Genomic DNA, 20,544 nt, shown 5'->3' on the forward strand with positions numbered 1-20,544 from the left:
ATAAACTTCCTTCTTCAACTGTATGTGGGAGTCGGTCCGTGGCAGAGTGCAGTACAAAGCAATGTGCAGTCTGGGATGAAAGTGCAGGGTACGTAGTTCTTGGATTAATAATGTGGAGTTTAACGAACACATTATTACATTATTTGGTAAGGGCCAAAGCTGTTCAGGTGGCAGGAGATTTTGGTTGTGATTGACCTGAACCGTTTGCCAGTCTTTTGAAGAGGATGCAAGGGGTCGTGATGATCTTTCCTGCACGCTTCCTTGTCCTGGAGTCGTGCAGGACCTCAAACAACCAGCAGTGCCTGAAATAGGAACCTCTCACATTCTGTCAACAGCCTAACACTCCGTAAAACGCAGGGCTGGCTGGAGAACTTTCCCCGTTTAGGCAGGCAGCCATGCAGGCAGGCAGGCTGTCAACAGGCAGCTGTCTCTGTCTCTGCACACTGGCCACAGGCAGAGGAGAGACTACCAGGATTAGATGCCAGTCGCCAGCCTGACACACAAAAACACACAGAGGATCTTTCAGACCTTTCCCTTACTGCAATTTACAGAATGCATTACAGAGGGGAAGGGAAGGAAGAGAGAGGGGGAGGGAGCGAGAGGGAGAGAGGGGAGAGAGAGGGAGAGAAGGGAGAGCGAGAGGAGAGAGGGGAGAGGGGAGGGAGAGGGGAGAGAGAGGGAGAGAGAGAGGAGAGAGGGGAGAAAGAGGGAGAGAGGAGAGAGAGGATGGATATTATGAGTCTGATATGTAGGGAATGAGACAGGGACAGACAGAAATAGCTGTTTCTTTTATAGGTAGAGTAAGAGTGTGTTTGTGTGTGTGCATGAGTATCAGGGTGTGTTTGTATGAGTGCGATAGGAGACTCAGTGTGTGAGTAAGTGTGGAGAATGAACACAGTAGAGAGAGAGAGAGAGTAGAGAGCCAGATGACCTGGAGCTGAATGGAAGGCCAAGTGTTGGTAATATGGGCAGGGACTCAGACACACTAACCCAGCAGTGTCTCTCTCAGGTGAGGTGAGCGGAGTCATAGGAGAGGGCCAGTGCTTGGCAGAGTATAATAGCCTTTAATTAAGGATCTGCACCTTTTTTTCAATTTTCGCCTAACATGACATACCCAAATCTAACTGCCTGTAGCTCAGGACCTTGTCATGACGTTGCCCTCTTTGTGTTTTCTATGCACCATCCCCCTACCTCTGTCTCCCACACCCAGGCTGCTGTGGTCAGAAGAGGTCGTAAATTCCTATGAGAAGATCCTGCCTCATGGCCCCAGTATAGAGAGAGAGTGAGTTTTCATAGACCAAACAAAGGAATTCTTCTACCTCACAGAACTTGACAACCGAACAATATTCAGGTTCTGGAGAAGGTCTAAAAGATCGGTGAAGAATCCAGCTACGAACTGGTCCATTTGGTACAATTTTGTGAAACTCATGAGAGACAATACGACCATATTACCATTGTGCTGTTTATATAATAGCCTCAGTTATGAGACTTACATCTAATGGTTGTATAAAATGAATGAATAAGGATGTAGCTATTTGGGATATGATGGGATGCTATGTAATGATGTTAATGTGAGAGAATTGTATTTCTGTTTAAAGTTTCACTAAGTCATGGGCGTGCCCCCATGAACAGACAGGACCTGGCGTCATGAGACAGCCTTTTTCTATGTCCCGAATAAAACCCCCACCTTGGTTTTCTATCACCAGACCGAGCTTACCTCAATTACGAGATGGCTAAAGGTTGGAGACCGAGTTTACCTCGATAATGAGAGGGCCAAGGTTTGAGACCATGCATTTCTCTGGCTGAACTTTTAACCTCTCTAGGGTATGTGGGACGAAATCGTCCCACCTACTCAACAGCCAGTGGAATCCCGTGGCGCGTTATTCAAATACCTTAGAAATGCTATTACTTCAATTTCTCAAACATATGACTATTTTACACCATTTTAAAGACAAGACTCTCGTTAATCTAACCACACTGTCCGATTTCAAAAAGGCTTTACAACGAAAGAAAAACATTAGATTATGTCAGCAGAGTACCCAGCCAGAAATAATCAGACACCCATTTTTCAAGCTAGCATATAATGTAACATAAACCCAAACCACAGCTAAATGCAGCACTAACCTTTGATGATCTTCATTAGATGACAATCCTAGGACATTATGTTATACAATACATGCATGTTTTGTTCAATCAAGTTCATATTTATATCAAAAACCAGCTTTTTACATTAGCATGTGACGTTCAGAACTAGCATACCCCCCGCAAACTTCCGGTGAATTTACTAAATTACTCACGATAAACGTTCACAAAAAACATAACAATTATTTTAAGAATTATAGATACAGACCTCCTTTATTAAATCGTTATGTCCGATTTTAAAATAGCTTTTCGGTGAAAGCACATTTTGCAATATTCTGAGTAGATAGCCCAGCCATCACGGGCTAGCTATTTAGACACCCACCAAGTTTAGCCCTCACCAAAGTCAGATTTACTATAAGAAAAATTTGATTACCTTTGCTGTTCTTCGTCAGAATGCACTCCCAGGACTTCTACTTCAATAACAAATGTTGGTTTGGTTCAAAATAATCCATAGTTATATTCAAATATCCTCTGTTTTGTTCGTGCGTTCAAGACACTATCCGAAGGGTGACGAAGGGTGACGCGCCCGACGCGTTTCGTGACAAAAAAATTCAAAATATTCCATTACCGTACTTCAAAGCATGTCAACCGCTGTTTAAAATCAATTTTTATGCTATTTTTCTCGTAAAAAAGCGATAATATTCCGACCGGGAAACCCTGTTTACGTTCAAAGACAGAGAAAATAAAAACATGGTGTCGCCTCGTGCACCTTGTGCGCCTCGTGCACCAATCTTCTCAGTCTCATTGTCCTCTGATCGACCACTTACCAAATGCGCTAATGTTTTTCAGCCAGGGGCTGCAAAGACATCATTCAGCTTTTTGCCGCCTTCTGAGAGCCTATGGGAGCCGTAGGAAGTGTCACATTACAGCAGAGATCCTCAGTTTTCAATAAAGAGAATGTAGAGCCCAAGAAATGGTCAGACAGGCCACTTCCTGTAAGGAATCTTCTCAGGTTTTTGCCTGCCATTTGAGTTCTGTTATACTCACAGACACCATTCAAACAGTTTTAGAAACTTTAGGGTGTTTTCTATCCAAAGCCAATAATTATATGCATATTCTAGTTTCTGGGCAGTAGTAATAACCAGATTAAATCGGGTACGTTTTTTTATCCGGCCGTGCAAATACTGCCCCCTACCCTAGAGAGGTTAACCATACCACGTGGTTAAACTCTTAGACTAACGATACCAACAGAATAAGAACAAGTCTTTGATATTAATTACTAGTCTGCAGCTAGGAATTCGGTATCATTGAACGCGAAGACCGACAACCGCCATTCTATAATGACATGAATGAATGTCACTCTGAACTATCCATCCTAACCACGAGAGAGAGAGAGAGAGAGAGAGACAGAGAGATAGAGAGAGAGATAGAGCGCGTGGACAAACTCTCCAACAGAAACAAACTTTTCAACAAAGATCCCGACGACACACTGAGCGTAAATATATATATTGATTACAATTATTCCCGAATGAGTGAGCGTTCATGTGCAAAGGATTAGCATTTCAATTGTTATAATTGTCAACTCTGTAGTGTCTTCTCAGCCTCCCCCACTCCCCTTTTGTCTAACAAGCCGCCATGCCAGTTTAGCCCACTAGGGCACATTCCTCTATCATTTCTTGTAACGATATCTACTGTTTGTTATGCATTTCTGTGAATTACTTAGTTAGTAAATAAATTATTTTAAGACAATTGATGTATGGATGACTCATAGTGAAGACTGGGTTCGTGCAGATAACCAACAATTTACGACGTTTAGAATGAGACTGACGTGAGGTAACTAATACGTCATTAATCAGAAGACTAATAGATCAGATATTATAATATCTGAAAGTTATATTAGGAAAATTATAACTTTGTAATCTGAATATTTTCCTTGGTGCTCGACCTCCTAGTTAATTACAGTTACACGATTAATCAGTTTAATCGCGTAATAATAATTACAGAGAGTTATTTGATAAATATGTCTTCAGTTTTAATGATGCCAAAGACACGACAACCTGAAGCAAGGATATTCATATTCTTGAAACCATTTGAAACGAAACACTTTGAAGTTTGTGGAAATTTGAAATGAATGTAGGAGAATATAACACATTAGATATGGTTAAAGATAATACAAACAAAAAAACATGTTGTTTTTTTGTACCGTCATCTTTGAAATGCAAGAGAAAGGCCATAATGTATTATTCTAGCCCAGGTGCAATTTAGACTTTGGCCACTCAATGGCAGCAGTGTATGTGCAAAGTATTACACTGATCCAATGAACCATTGCATATCTGTTCAAAATATTGTATCAACACTGCCCAAATGTGCCTAATTGGTTTATTAATACATTTTCAGGTTCATAATTGTGCACTCTCCTCAAACAATAGCATGGTATTCAATAGCATGGTATTCTGTAATAGCTACTGTAAATCGGAGAGTGCAGTTAGATTAATAAGAATTTAAGCTTTCTGCCCATATCAGATATGTCTATGTCCTGGGAAATGTTCATGTTACTTACAACCTCATGCTAATCACATTAGCCTACGTTAGCTTAACCGTCCTGTGGGGGGGGGGGGGGGGGGGGGGGGGACTGATCCTGTAGAGGTTAAAACAAGGCTGAGGTGAGGTTAGCTGGCATTTGGCTACACATACAAAGCCATGCATGTACATGCTGAATACTAAGCCTAGCCTTCATTAACAGTGTCCTGATAACAGAATAACAGACAGACATTCTAGACAGCACCACGGTCTACCCTCCCCTGCACTGCCAGACCAAGAGTCACTAGCCTGGGCTGGGAGGTGGTTAGGAGTAGGGGGTGTCACAGAGTGCTATTTAATTGCCAGCTCCAATTAAGACACCTCTATTAAAAGCAATAATGTGACATGAAAAAGGAGAGCAGAGCGGTGACTCACAGCCTGACTTTAGCTGTCTGTGCTATTCCAAAGGCCAGAGCCACCATGAGACAGACAGACAGACAGGACAGTACAATGAAACAGCCAATCAGGCGGAAATCCTCCCTCTGTTTACACCACTGTTTTTAGGCGGCTATTTTAGTGCCTTGTTTCATCAGAGTCTATTCAAATATTCCCCACATCAAAGAGGTTTATTTTGCAGCATCTTGCTGGTCGGGGAGCGAATGTAACTCAATGACAGGGCTATTCACGTGTTGCCTCTTACCTCACACTAAGATATTTAGAGGTTATCAATTCGGGCTGTTTCAAGAGCACAATGATGGCATCCTGCCTGCATATGTAGTTTTGCAGAGTAAATGTTGTTCTTTTTTTTTTTCTTTTTTTTTCTCCCCAATTGGTAGTTACAGTCTTGTCCCATCGCTGCAACTCCGCTATGGACTCGGGAGAGGTGAAGGTCAAGAGCCATGCGTCGTCCAAAACATGACCCTGCCAAACTGCACTGCTTCTTGACACCACGCTGCTCGCTTAACCCGGACACCAGCCACAACAATGTAACGGAGGAAACACCGTCCAGCTGGCGACCGAAGTCAGCTTGCAGGTGCCCGGCCCGGCACAAGGAGTTGCTAGAGTGCTAAGGAAATCCCGACCGACCAAACACTCCCCAAACCCGGACGACGCTGGGCCAATTGTGCACCGCCTCATGGGTCTCCCGGTCACGGCCAGCTGTAACACAGCCTGGGATCGAACCCAGGTGTGTAGTTACAACTCAAACACTGCGGTGCAGTGCCTTAGACTGCTGCTCCACTCTTGAGGCCCCATAGATGTTGTTCTTGAATTAACTTCTACAGTATGCAGGCCTGCACCACTTCTTCCCACCAAACACCATTGGAGCTACTTCATCACCAGGAACTCACATTGTAAATTGTAACATTAATTAATCTCACATCGATTGCTCGTCATCTTGCTCTCCTAGTTTTAACTGTGTACGTGTGTGTGTGTGTGTGTGTGTGTGTGTGTGTGTGTGTGTGTGTGTGTGTGTGTGTGTGTGTGTGTGTGTGTGTGTGTGTGTGTGTGTGTGTGTGTGTGTGTGTGTGTATAATAGTAGAGTAGCAGGGCTTACTAATTTAATTCCTGGAGCTAGGAAGATTGGGTATGCTGTGTCCATAAGCAATCCAGTTAAATCTATGAGCAGAGTGACTGATGATCAATGGAAGGTAAAGCATATAGTGCTATTCCCCAATTCCCCCTGCCTGGCCCAGAAGGAGAAGGTGGGTCTGCTGGTTCTGATGCAGCTGGGTGCTCCAACTGGCTGTGATGGGGAACAGTGACTGATTGAGAGTTGCCAGTCATACCCTGATTAATTTATAGTACAAACACATACACACACGTGAGATGGCTTTTAATCAGAATAATTGATTATGGACTGAGCTACTATGCAAAGAAAAACATTAATCCTGGTAGCTCTCAAGGAAAAATAAATTCTGTATCCCATTTTACAGATAAGGACAACCAAAGTTGCCAAAATGGCTGCACTATGGAAGCTATATACCTCTAGACCTCAACAAACAACAAAGCAGGTCAGGGGACTTCAACCCCCTCAGAGACAGGAATCGTCCACAATACTATTCCATGCTGCACAGACAGGAAAACCCATTCATTTGTGGTAGTGGGTGATCCGGTACTACTGCAGTGAATCAGTTCGACTGTGTTTCTTGAAACAGGAAAAAATATGGACGTCTGGCTAATACTCTAACAGTGGACCAGCTTCACTCTGCTCTTGTATTAAAGATGAGATTGATTTCAAACTGCACTTAAATGTGCTCCAAGAGCAGCTGCAGTCAGTGGACTCTCTTGAGAGAGAGAGAGAGAGAGAGAGAGAGAGAGAGAGAGAGAGAGCCCTACTCATTTAATCAAAACTCATCAATCTACACACAATACCTCATAATTAAAAAGTGAGAACAGGTTTTAGAAACTTTTGCAAATTTATTAAAAAAGAAAAACAGAAATACCTTATTCACATAAGTATTCAGACCCTTTGCTATGAGACTCGAAATTGAGCTCAGGTACATCCTGTTTCCATTGATCATCCTTGAGATGTTTCTACAACTTGTTTGTAGTCCACCTGTGGTAAATTCAAATGATTGGGCATGATTTGGAAAGATACACACCTGTCTATGTAAGCTCCCACAGCTCAGTGCATGTCAGAGCAAAATCCAAGACATGAGGTCGAAGTAATTGTCCGTAGAGCTCCGAGACATGATTGTTTCGAGGCACAGATCTAGGCAAGGGTACCAAACATTTCTGCAGCCTTGAAGGTCCCCGAGAACACAGTGGCCTCCATTTTTAAATGGAGGAAGTTTGGAACCACCAAGACTCTTCCTAGAGCTGGCCCCCCGGCCCAAATGAGCAATCGGGGGAGAAGGGCCTTGGTCAGGGAGGTGACCAACAACCCGATGGTCACTCTGACAGAGCTCCAGAGTTCCTCTGTGAAGATGAGAGAACCTTCCAGAAGGACAACCATCTCTTCAATGGTCCATCAATCAGCCCTTTATGATAGAGTCGCCAGACAGAAGCCACTCCTCAGTAAAAGGTACATGACAGCCCACTTGGAGTTTGCCAAAAGGCACCTAAAGGACTCTCAGACCATGAGAAATAAGATTCTCTGGTCTGATGAAACCAAGATTGAACTCTTTTGCCTGAATGCCAAGCGTCACATCTGGAGGCAACCTGGCACAATCCCTACAGTGAAGCATGGTGGTGGCAGCATCATGCTGAGTGGAGTTTTTCAGTGTCTGGGAGACTAGTCAGGATCGAGGAAAAGAAGAACGGAGCAAAGTACAGAGAGATCCTTGATGAAAACCTTCTCCAGAGTGCTCAGGATCTCAGACTGGGGAGACAGTTCACCTTCCAACAGGACAATGACCCTAAGCACATAGCCAAGACAAAGCAGGAGTGGCTTTGGGACAAATCTCTGAATGTCCTTGAGTGGGCCAGCCAGAGCCCGGACTTGAACCAGATCCAACTTCTCTGGAGAGACCTGAAAATAGCTGTACAGCGACGCTCCCCATCCAACCTGACAGAGCTTGAGAGGATCTGCAGAGAATGGGAGAAACTCCCCAAATACAGGTGTGCCAAGCTTGTAACGTCATTCCCAAGAAGACTCAAGGCTGTAATCTCTGCCAAAGGTGCTTCAACAAAGTACTGAGTAAAGGGTCTGAATACTTATGTAAATGTTATTTTTCTGGTATTGTTTTTTTATTGTTGTAAAAATGTCTTAAAACCTGTTTTCCTTTGTCATTATGGGTTATTGTGTGTAGATTGACGAGGGAAAAAAACTATTTAATTCATTTCAGAATAAGGCTGTAACGTAACACAATGTCGAAAAAGTCAAGGTGTCTGAATTCTTTCCGAATTCACTGTATACTGTACATTGTCTAGTCATCTTGCAGTGCCAAATAACATTGGATGACATTATCCCACTGGGCACACCACGTCATTTCAATGTGGATAATTGGGTAATATTTGGATAATTGGGTAATATTTGGTTGGGATGTTGATAAATGAGATTACAATCTATAGTATGTTCACCTACTCAAAAAGACAGCCAAAATGTTCATTGAATTTCCAAAGTGTTATCACTTTGCTTTCAACCTTTTAAAAGCACAACCATATTCCAATGTAAAAACAATGTCTGATTTTTGTTTAGTTGTCACCCAAATGTCTATGACTGCGCTTTCAACCATTTAAAAGTACAGCAAAGTTAAAATGGGAATACAAATTTTACATTTTAGCAAAGGTGTAAAGTACTTAAGTAACAATTCTTTAAAGTACTACATAAGTCGTTTTTTTACTTTTACTTCACTACATTCCTAAAGAAAATAAGGTACTTTTTACTCTATACATTTTCCCTGACACCCAAAAGTACTCGTTATATTTTGACAGGAAAATGGTCCAATTTACACACTTATCAAGAGAACATCCCTGGTCATCCCTACTGCCTCTGATCTGGTGGACTCACTAAACACAAATGCTTCGTTTGTAAATTATGTCTGAGTGTTGGAGTGTGCCCCTGGCTATCCGTCAATAAAAAATAAACAAGAAAATTGTGCTGTCTGGTTTGCTTAATATAAGGAATTTGGACTGGTTTATACTTGTACTTTTACTTTTTAAGTACATTTTAGGAATTCCATTGACTTTTAATACTTAAGTATATTTAAAACCAAACACTTTTACTCAAGTATTATTTTACTGGGTGACTTTCACTTTTCTCTGAAGGTATCTTTACTTTTACTCAAGCATGACAATTTAGTTATTTTCCACCACTGCATGTTAGTCATTTAGCAGACTCTATTATCCAGAGTGACTTACAGTAAAGTAATGAGTGCATAAATGTTCATACTGGTCCCCCATGGGAATCAAACCCACAACCCTGATGTTGCACACACCATGCACTACCAACTGAGATGTTGTGGCTTAGTACTACATTAAGAATAGACAAGTATCCACTCATCCCAGCTCAGCCATGCATTTGGTGTGGGCTAGTAGGTGAAGGGAAGGTCTTGATTGAATGGATTAGTTTACACACAGTTTTTTTTTGGATTGTTGTCAGAAGTGTTCTCCCTGGTATGAACAGCAGGGGGCTGTACTACAATAAATGAATGATTTATCACTGCACTTCATCTAATAGCAAAACCAGATGACCTGTATTACAGTTCAGTTTACATTATAAGTACATTGTGCTTTCAATGTAGTTCGAGATTCTGCAAAGATTATTATAGCAATTGTGAACGTATATGTTAAAGAGTAGGACTAAATCAAATCAAACTTTAAATGCACTTTAAATAAAGTTTGATTTGATTTAGTCCTATTCTTTAAACAACATTTTTTGGTTGAGATGGAGACGTGAATCCCACATATCAATTATTAAATTGTAGACAAGCTGGAATTAAAGCCAGACTAAGTCAGTGGTACCGATAGAACTATTCAAGCAGAAGATATCTCCTTCAAATGTTGATAATTGGTTGTGTTGACAATCAAACACAATTCAATATCACATAATTCAATTTGAAATCAACCACAGTTTAAAACCCTAGGTATTGTCTATTTTTAGTTTAATTATGGTTTAAATTGAAACAATTGCTGATCATGACCTTGCAAATGCTATATCATCATCATTGATGATATATGAGTGATAAAGTATGGTCACATTTCATTTGCTCTGGTAAACCTACCCTTTGGAATGACTTCAATAGCAACAGTGAATCTATTTAATTTATAAGTGGAGATCACTCAACAATCATTCTCACAATATTACATTGGTTATGGTCAGTGACAAATATCATAGCTAAGCAGGGCTTCGTTAAAACCATGGATGGGCGTCCAAATGGTACCTGTAGATACATCAATTATCCTGTAGAATGTCCTGCCCAGCCTACATTTTTTTTCTGATAGTGGATATAACATGGAAGATCTGACCTTGTCGTAAAGGTACAAATTCAACATATTTTATACTAGGTTTGTTTATGTTGAAATGTGGTTACCACGGTGACAATCATGTGGTTGAAATTTCACACTCAAAACAACAGTTTACATTGATAACTTTTTTCACATCCATTTTAGGCTATTTTCCATGTAGATTCCAAATGGCGTTGAAACAACGTTGATTCAACCAGTTTGTGCCCAGTGGGGAGCTGCTTTGCATTACATAAAGCACACGTTGATGTGTAGTCTACACTGTGCTGTAGCAAAATAAGTTCTATTGGTTGGTTTAATATAACAATGAGCTGTGGCTATAACTTGATAAGTCTGTCTGCCTATATGTACGACTAGAATGAATATTTGAGCTCTTGAGTGGTGACTTGAGATAGGGATATACCGAAGACATTCCTATTGGTTTAATGGAAACGTGAGGAAATGAAAGGGTTACTCCACATACTATAAAACCTCCCCTCTATAACGGACCAAGGCATCGTGGACGGGAGGACTGCTTACGAGTGACAAGTGTACATCAAGTACTGGAATCATCGTAACTACAACACTTATAAATCATGAGTGAGGTAGGTGTACTTTATTTTTAAAAGCCTTTCCTTTGATGTATAATTGTCGCTCACATCATACGGTAGGCTAATAAGTGTATCCATGGATAGTCTGCTGCTGCAACACTGCTAATTCCAGCGTTCAAGCGGAGCGCAACCAAATTGTTTCAAATGAGCCCATTAAAGCGTGAAATAAATTACATTTTTTGTAGTTTCGCCGATGGCAACGATATGAAACGATTTGCTACAATATAAGAAAGTGTCACTGACGTCCAGCAGGTCAACATTATTTATTAGGCTATCCAACTACCGGGCAACGAACCCCAAACGGTCCTCTCTGACCCCCCATTCGTGATTGTTGTCCTTAGATGTTTTTTTTTTGTAGAGATGGTTTGTACAATAATGTATGCTGCTGGTATGGACGGGAAGTAGCCTATAGAGAGCATAGCTTTGGAAATGTAGCCTGCATGCTTATTTGTGTAGCCTAGACATGGGCTATTGTGCAACCCTTACCCGCTGAGCACAGACTTAATTTCAAGATCTAGTTTTGACTAATATTTGGTTGAGTTGTCAACTAACGTGAAATCAACAACAAAAAAGTCACCGTGTTATTGGATGTAGGTTAAAAGATGGGTGGAAAAAAATAAGAAATTCCCATAAATTGATTTATTTTTTCAAATCCAAATACTTTTCCAAGTTGATTCAACGTGATCACACTGACTTATTTGGTTGAAATGACGTGGAAACAACGTTGATTCAACCAGGTTTTGCCCAGTGGGTAAAGTTATGTTAAAATAAACACAATTCCACATTGTTTTCTGGTGCGTTATGATTTTAACGTATTGCAACAAGGAATGTGCTAGAAAAACCATAAATCATCTGTCTAACTTTACACTTAAAAGTGAAGACATTAATTTATGTGGTTACATAATAACTGAAGACTTTTGTTGAATGGATACAGTTTTGTGTGTCCTCTAATCTTCGGTTAAATCGGGCAGCAATCACAGGAGCAGTGGGGTTCTAGCTTGTATGGCTCCCTGGGCGAACCCCACCCCTTCAGCGCCCCCCGCCAAAATAAAAAAAAGCACCATTCTGCACTAACTGTAATTTTTATTCAGACATTTGGAACAACACAAATAAATAATCATAACATTTAAAACTATATAAATATAAAAATGTACATAAAAACAAGACTCAAATATCAAAAAGAAGTAACACAGACAAATAGAAACAAATTTGTGTTGATTTGGCACTCGAGCATCAATACATTACCCATCCCCCAACACTGTCAACCAAGTGTCAAGACTAAACCAATTCACCTTGGTGGTGTGCAGACTGGTTTTATATTATTCTTAACGATTTCGCACAAACCAGAAAAAAATGCAACAATATGTCTGTGAAACTATATATTCACAGTATTATGAATGAATTGGGGTTTATTTGGTAACATTTCGTAGTGTGACTGATTTTACTAATTGCATTAGTACTGTACAAAGTAAGAGTCAAAGTGCGCTATTTGATAGATTCCCCCACTCCCCTTACCTCAGGCTTCCAGTGGGGAGACCTGAGGTCAACCTACCCCCGCCCCCCTCCCCATCTCATACTTCTGTGTGGGAGACCTTTCCAGGCAGTAGCCTGCCTAGCTCACAAACTAGAATCAGGGCACCCACTACAACAAGGTTAATTGACCCACAGTCCCACACGATGACATGGTATCATTGACGTGATGTGCAAATGAGCGATAGAAAACCGATCGGGCAAATGTCACCATTCCAAAAAATGTTGTGTGGGCACCCTGTGCCGCCCTCTGCCCATGTCGTCTATTAGAGGTCGACCGATTATGATTTTTCAACGCCGATACCGATTATTGGGGGCCCAAAACAGCTGATACCGATTAATCTGCCGATTATTTTATTTATTTATATGTATATATATACACACACACACACACACAGCTCTGAAGTGACAACGATACTGAAGAGTCTGCTTAGGAGACAAATACTCTCAACTGTTTGAATAATAAAAATAGAGTTTAAGTTACCTGTGATGAATGCTGAAAACAAAAACTGTAATTTCTATATGCAGGAAATCCTATTTTAATAATGGGCATGGTAAGAATTGACTACCAAAGTGCGAGTCATAATTCCCATGACACCTTCTAGCAAAATCTGAAAAGCAGTTCCTTCATTTATTCCATAGGATATTTTTAGATTAACTTAAAATAAGGTCTGTGTTTGGTTTAGGCTTACACCACCTTGCCAATTTTATAACTGTGTAGATATCCATAGGATATAACTCTGATCAATATAAGCGAAGATAATTTTTTTGTAGAGTGGATTTATGAAAATATGTTGACAAACGTTACCTAGTGAGATTTACACGGGTATCAAAACGCCGAGGCGGTTTCAGCACAAAACACAGACCTTATTTGAAGTAGATCAAGACATTCTCTATGGAAGACATGAACGGTAAAATAACGAAGGAACCCCTTTCAAGTTCAGCCGCAAGTTATTACAGGAATTATGACGCGTCGACTATTTCTCTCTAGACCATATACCTTTGACTATTACGAGCCTGCTGCTGCCTACCACCACTTAGTCAGACTGCTCTATCAAATATCAAATCATAGACTTAACTATAATATAATAAACCTTAGGTCATTAATATGAAACTATCATCTCGAAAACATTATTCTTTCAGTGACATACGGAACCGTTCCGTATTCTATCTAACGGGTGGCATCCATAAGTCTAAATATTCCTGTTACATCGCACAACCTACAATGTTATTTCACAGTTCCATAAAATTCTGGCAAATTGGTTCGCATCGAGCCAGATTCTGTATACCCTGATTCTGCGTACAACGAACGCAAGAGAACTGACACAATTTCACCTGGTTAATATTGCCTGCTAACCTGGATTTCTTTTAGCTAAATATGCAGTTTTAAAAATATATACTTCTGTGTATTGATTTTAAGAAAGGCATTGATGTTTATGGTTAGGTACAGTCATGCAACGATTGTGCTTTTTTTCGCAAATGCGCTTTTGTTAACTCATCCCCGTTTGGCGAAGTCTGCTGTCTTTGTCTGGAAGAAATAGTCTTCACAGTTCGCAACAAGCCAGGCGGCCCAAACTGCTGCATATACCGTGACTCTGTTTGCAAGAGAAGTGACACATTTTCCCTAGTTAAAAGAAATTCATGTTAGCAGGCAATATTAACTAAATATGCAGGTTTAAAAATATATACTTGTGTATTGATTTTAAGAAAGACATTGATGTTTATGGTTAGGTACACGTCGGAGCAAAGACAGTCCTTTTTCGCAAATGCGCACCACATCGATTATATGCAAAGCAGGACAGGCTAGATAAACTAGTAATATCATCAACCATGTGTAGTTAACTAGTGTTTATGATTGATAGATTTTTTTTTCATAAGATAAGTTTAATGCTAGCTAGCAACTTACCTTGGCAACGTAAAGCAAGTGGTTGGAGCGTTGGGCTAGTTAACGTAAGGTTGCATCCCCAAGCTGACAAGGTAAAAATCTGTCGTTCTGCCCCTGAACAAGGCAGTTAACCCACCGTTCCTAAGCCGTCATTGAAAATAAGAATGTGTTCTTTAACTGACTTGCCTAGTTAAATAAAGGTTTAAAAAAAAAAAAAAATCGGCAAATCGGTGGGCAAAAATACCGATTACCGATTTATGAAAACTTGAAATCGGCCCGAATTAATCGGCCATTCCGATTAATCGGTCGACCTCTATCGTCTATACCTAAATCCGCTACTGCACAGGAGAACACAAAATACAAATATTCTGGGAAATTGGAAACAAGTGGACTAATGGCGGTACATACATGTTTTATGCAGTCTTTATTTAACGGTTGTTGTCATACTGCAATGGCCTACTTGTTTTCATGTTTCAATTAAGTCGCCTGTGCATGTAGTCTTCTCATTTCACTATAAGAAGCAAACGTATTTTGCACATGATTTAGGCAGAACTACTTTATCAATTAAAAGTAACTACAGTGAATACGTTCGATTTTAGGGTTGAGTAATGATGTGGGCAGTATAGAGGGAGAAATGGAGAAAGAGAGAGAAAACAAGTGATAAGGAGAAAGGTGTGTGTGTGTGTGTGTGTGTGTGTGTGTGTGTGTGTGTGTGTGTGGTGTGTGTGTGTGTGTGTGGTGTGTGTGTGTGTGTGAGAGAGAGAGAGAGAGTATAGGTCTACATACAGGAATAGTCTACGTCCTTTGATAAACAAGATTGTTGAGCCATGACATTTGTAAGTTAATGTTTATTCCAGCATGAACAGTTTATGTGTTAGCTGAAGCGGGGGTGATATTGACCTAGAGACACAAAGTCTGCCAATCAACTGAATGCACCAGTCAATTCAGTTAAGCCATAATAGCCATGTTTATAATCATCATGTCTTAGCTGAAGGCATTTGGGTTTCTGTGCTTATTACACTGCTAGAGAAAAACAGCACCAGCATCCCAGAATTCGCTATATGCAAACACTGCACTGAGTGTTGGCTGTCACTGAATAATTCAAGGCTGACCCACTGAAATAACACATTCTGTTCTGTCACTGCATGCATAGCGCAGGTGGGAATGGAAATAAATGAGGCCCCCAATCGGAGACCTTATCACTGTCTCTTTCCCTCAAAACAATGGGCCAATCTTGGAAACAATTGAGCTGCATTCTTTTCTGGTTGCTTGCCTGATGTATAGGCTAGTACAGTTGGGCCTTTCCATCAAAGTCAATGGATTCCAGCAGCAGTTGTTGTATGTTAGGCCGGTACAGGCAGAGAGAGAGACGGAGAATGAGAGAGGGAGAGAGAGAGAGACAGACAGACAGAGAAGCAGAGAGATAGACAGACTGGGCTGGCTGTGGTAGTGACAGATGGGGCCAGTCCTCTTAGCTCTACAGCAGTGCCCCCTCCCTTCTTCACAGCTGCCCCCTCTCTCTCCTAGCACGTCACTCTGCCTGGATAGGTGGTCCAATGGAGAGGCTTGGTCAGTGGCTGCCTCGGTGTATGGCTGAGGGAAACCTGCCCAGCCAACCCTACCCACTAAAACACATTACACACTATTTTAGGCTGTGTAGCTAAGTGTTACCTGTATTTAGTTAGTGCAACATTTTCCAACATCAACCAACATGTACTTGTGGAGGTTTGAGATCATACTGTATGTCACAGCGCACACATCTGACAATGATTTTCTCTGTTCATGGTTTATATAGGTTTCTACAGTACTGCATAAACAGGATTTTACAAGACAAATGTCCTGTGTGCTCTAGGATACAAAGTGGTATCTTACAGCACACAGGACATTAATTAGCTTCCCATCTCCATGATGCAGTTACAGTGCCTTCAGAAAGTATTCACACCCCTTGACTTTTTTCACATTTTGTTGTGTTACAGCCAGAACTTAAAATGAATAAAAAACATATTTTTCACTGGCCTACATACAATACCCTATAATGTTAAAGTGGAAGTATGTTTTTAGAAGTTTTACAACTTAATCAAAAATAAAAAGCTGAAATGTTTAAGTATTCAACCCCTTTCTTATGGCAAGCCTAAATAAATTCAGGACAAAAAATGTGCTTAACAACTCACAAAATAAGTTGCATAAGTTTTGTGCAATAATAGTTTTTAACATAATTTTTTAATGACTACCTCATCTCTGAGGTAGTCATTCGAGCAGTGAATTTCAAACACAGATTCAACCACAAAGACCAAGGAGGTTTTCCAATGCCTCGCAAAGAAGGGCACCTATTGGTAGATGGGAAAACGTAAAAGAAAGTAGACATTGAATATCCCTTTGAGCATGGTGAAGTTATTAATTACACTTTGGATTGTGTATCGATGCAGCTATTCACTACAACGATACAGGCGCCCTTCCTAACTAATTTGCTGGAGAGGAAGGAAACCACTCAGGGATTTCACTATGTGGCTAATGGCGACTTTAAAACAGTTACAGAGTCTGTGGTCTTGAAAAGAATCTCAGTAATATCTTAAGTATATGCCAGTGTATTATTGGTAAGCACATCTGTGTCAGGACAGCATTAGAACCAGGGCACAAAATCCACATATCTCCACATTTAGAGACAGCCACCGTCCCTCTGTCGGCAGGCTAGATTAGAATGCTCTCGTCAAACACGCAAATATTAAGCAGATTTGTTCAATACTTTTGTTGCTATGCAGGATTATGTAACTGCTCGAGTGGATATTTGGATCTGTCTGTAGTGCGATGTATCTATCCCCTGCTATCACTTACAGATTGAGATAGGTCAGACACATTCAACAGCTATGACATCTGTCTTCTTGATGAGACACTTGGGTTCAATTGAATTTGTCCTCTTCACAATGGCTGCAACACAACACTGTTTGTTCTCTTGCCTCCAAGTTTATCTTGGGGGGGAAATAAGCGTTTTAGTACCTGAAGCGTGATGTTATGTCAGTATGAAACATGATGTGATTCGACACTGCCTCCACAGTGATGGTGCAGTGTGGTTAAGATGATGGGTAGATGATGCGGAAGGCTCTATCCCTGTTCTGTAGAGCCTCGAGGGACCCAACCAACAGACGCTTAACCCTAACGTGCTGTAAATTAACCTAACCAATGTCTCTGAGTTAGTTGTCGATTGTGATCAGGCAGGCATATAGACAAGTAGATGTAGAGAGATGGGAATGGAAGGGAAGCAGGCAGATAGATAGACAGACAGACAGCAGTACAGTCAGTGTCGCCTCCAGGCTTTAAAACAGGGTGCAGTCAGCCTTGTCTGATTAGCATTGAGAGCATGGTCCAGTGGTTTGTTGTTTTCCATGTGGATAGAGATGGAAACAGAAACGCCTGAGTTTCAAAACAGGGAACATATATGACATAGAAGAACATCATTAAAGTGTGAACAAACAAATAAACAATCACAACCATGTCCACATTGTGTGAACGTTGTGGTGATGAGCTGGAATGTCAGTCACTGTAGGTTAAGATGACAAGTACTGTAGTGTGCCATTCAAATGGAAATGCTTACAGTAAATGCAGAAGAATAAGGAAATGGTTCAATGTTTCAAAAACCACCAATCATGCATGCTTTGCTCAACTAACAGTGGTGCATTGCTGTGACTTGATATTTTTCACATTTTATTACATTGCTATGATATAAAACGTTAATCCATTCCATTCCATCCTTTTTCTGAAATTAGTATTTTTCAAATCTTAACATGCTCTGTTTAAGTAAAAGCACTGCATCAGATGAAGAGTCCAATATGGTGTTGCTACCACTAACTTATCATGGGACTTCACAGTGGCTTTGGTGTCTACTTAGCAGAGCCCTCTGTTTCACTCCAGCGTTTCTCTCTAGTATACATCAAATGGACAAGGAGAACTAGAGAGGGTTGCTACCAATTAGTGTAAAAAGGTCAGAGTAGTAGAAGGATGAGCAGTGTCTCTGTCTTTTTTTACCCTGTGTATCTACTGATTAAAGTCAGTGTGAGTAAATTATATTCAGCTCAGAAGTGCCTGTTGGACAGATTTGGAGATTAACTCAGTCAATGGAAGTCTGAGGAAATTAGCTAAACTAACTTTTTTGTTGTTTTAGCGTTTCTATTTTGAGTTGTTTTGCCTCGTCTCTGACCTGAACAAAGAATCTTTCACGGTTAATCTGTTAGTGGAAATGTCATATTAATTGGTGTGATCTCTTCTGAGTGACCAACTGATAGTGCATAAAGATTTATTTTTTTAAATCTTTGAATTGGCTTAAAATCCTCTCAAAATCAAATAAAAGTGTATTGGTTGCATACACATATTTGCAGGTGTTATTAGCAGGTGCAGCAAAATTATTACGTTAGTATCTCCAATAGTGCAGTAGAATGTCTAGCAAATGCAATACAAATATACAAATAATAATAACAAAATTTAAAAAAATCAAGAAATGTCAGAATGAGTCCACAATCCAAAGTAGATATGAAGTAGATATATTAGAGTGAGTAGTTTCATATTCCTGAACATTAATATGTGGTGTGTGTGTAGACAGTATACTGTATTTTTTGCAAAGAAAATGGTATGTACAGTAGAAGGTATATATTATTTACATAACCTTTATTTAACTAGGCAAATCAGTTAAGAACAAATTCTTATTTACAATTACAGCCTATCCCGGTCAAACCCTCTCCTAACCCAGACAACGCTGGGCCAATTGTGCACCGTCTTATGGGACTCCAGATCGCTACTGGTTGTGATACAGCCCGGGATCGAACCAGGGTCTGTATTGGTGCCTCTAGCACTGTGATGCAGTGCCTAAGACCGCTGTGCCATTCGGGAGCCCTCTTAGTTAGGATGGGCTATGTTGAGAATAAAGTATACAGTTGGGTCCAAAATTATTGACACCCTTGATAAAGATGAGCAATAATGACTGTATAAAATACATTATTCAAATACTGAGCTACACTGAGTGTACAAAACATTAGAAACACCTGCTCTTTCCATGACATAGACTGGCCAGGTGAATCCAGGTGAAAGCTATGATCCCTTATTGATGTCACTTGTTAAATCCACTTCAATCAGTGTAGATGAAGGGGAGGAGACAGGTTAAAGAATGATTTTTAGTATATGAACTGACCAGTGTTCAATGTCTTTATATACATGGGGCTTTATTCTCAAGGTGCAGGGCAGAGTACCGGGCAGGTAGCTGGATAGTGATGGCTGTTCAACAGTCTGATGGTTTGGGACCCTTTTTTCAAAAGTTATCTACAGTTGAAGTCGGAAATTTACATACACTTAGGTTGGAGTCATTAAAACTCGTTTTTCAACCACTCCACAAATTTCTTGTTAACAAACTATAGTTTTGGCAAGTCAGTTAGGACATCTACTTTGTGCATGACACAAGTCATTTTTCCAAGAATTGTTTACAGACAGATTATTTCACTTATAATTCACTGTATCACAATTCCAGTGGGTCAGAAGTTTACATGCACTAAGTTGACTTTGCCTTTAAACAGCTTGGAAAATTCCAGAAAATGATGTCATGACTTTGGAAGCTTCTGTTAGGCTAATTGACGTAATTTTAGTTATTTGGAGGTGTACCTGCGGATGTATTGCAAGGCCTACTTTCAAACTCAGTGCCTCTTTGTTTGACATCATGGGAAAATCAAAAGAAATTAGCCAAGACCTCAGAAAAAATATTGTAGATCATCACAAGTCTGGTTCATCCTTGGGAGCAATTTCCAAACGCCTGAAGGTACCACGTTCATCTGTACAAACAATAGTACGCAAGTATAAACACCATGGGACCACGCAGCCGTTATACCACTCAAGAAGGAGACGCGTTCTATCTCCTAGAGTTGAATGTACTTTGGTGTGAAAAGTGCAAATCAATCCCAGAACAAGAGCAAAGGACCTTGTGAAGATGCTGGAGGAAGCAGGTACAAAACTATCTATATCCACAGTAAAACGAGTCCTATATCGACATAACCT

The 20,544-nt window shown here is 40.4% G+C and overlaps 1 protein-coding gene across 1 annotated transcript in view; it reads left to right on the forward strand.

Moving 5' to 3' along the window:
- Positions 1 to 10,967: 10,967 nt before the first annotated feature.
- Positions 10,968 to 20,544, forward strand: part of LOC106603560 (calmodulin regulator protein PCP4) — a 39,875-nt gene continuing 30,298 nt past the window's right edge. The window contains exon 1 of the mRNA XM_014197412.3: positions 10,968 to 11,093. Coding sequence (XP_014052887.3) covers positions 11,085 to 11,093 — 9 coding nt within the window. The 5' untranslated portion in view covers positions 10,968 to 11,084. The remainder of the gene's footprint in view (positions 11,094 to 20,544) is intronic.

This window comes from Salmo salar, chromosome 04 (genome assembly GCF_965601325.2).
Source record: "Salmo salar chromosome 04, fSalSal1, whole genome shotgun sequence".
In the NCBI taxonomy this organism is placed as follows: Eukaryota; Metazoa; Chordata; class Actinopteri; order Salmoniformes; family Salmonidae; genus Salmo; species Salmo salar.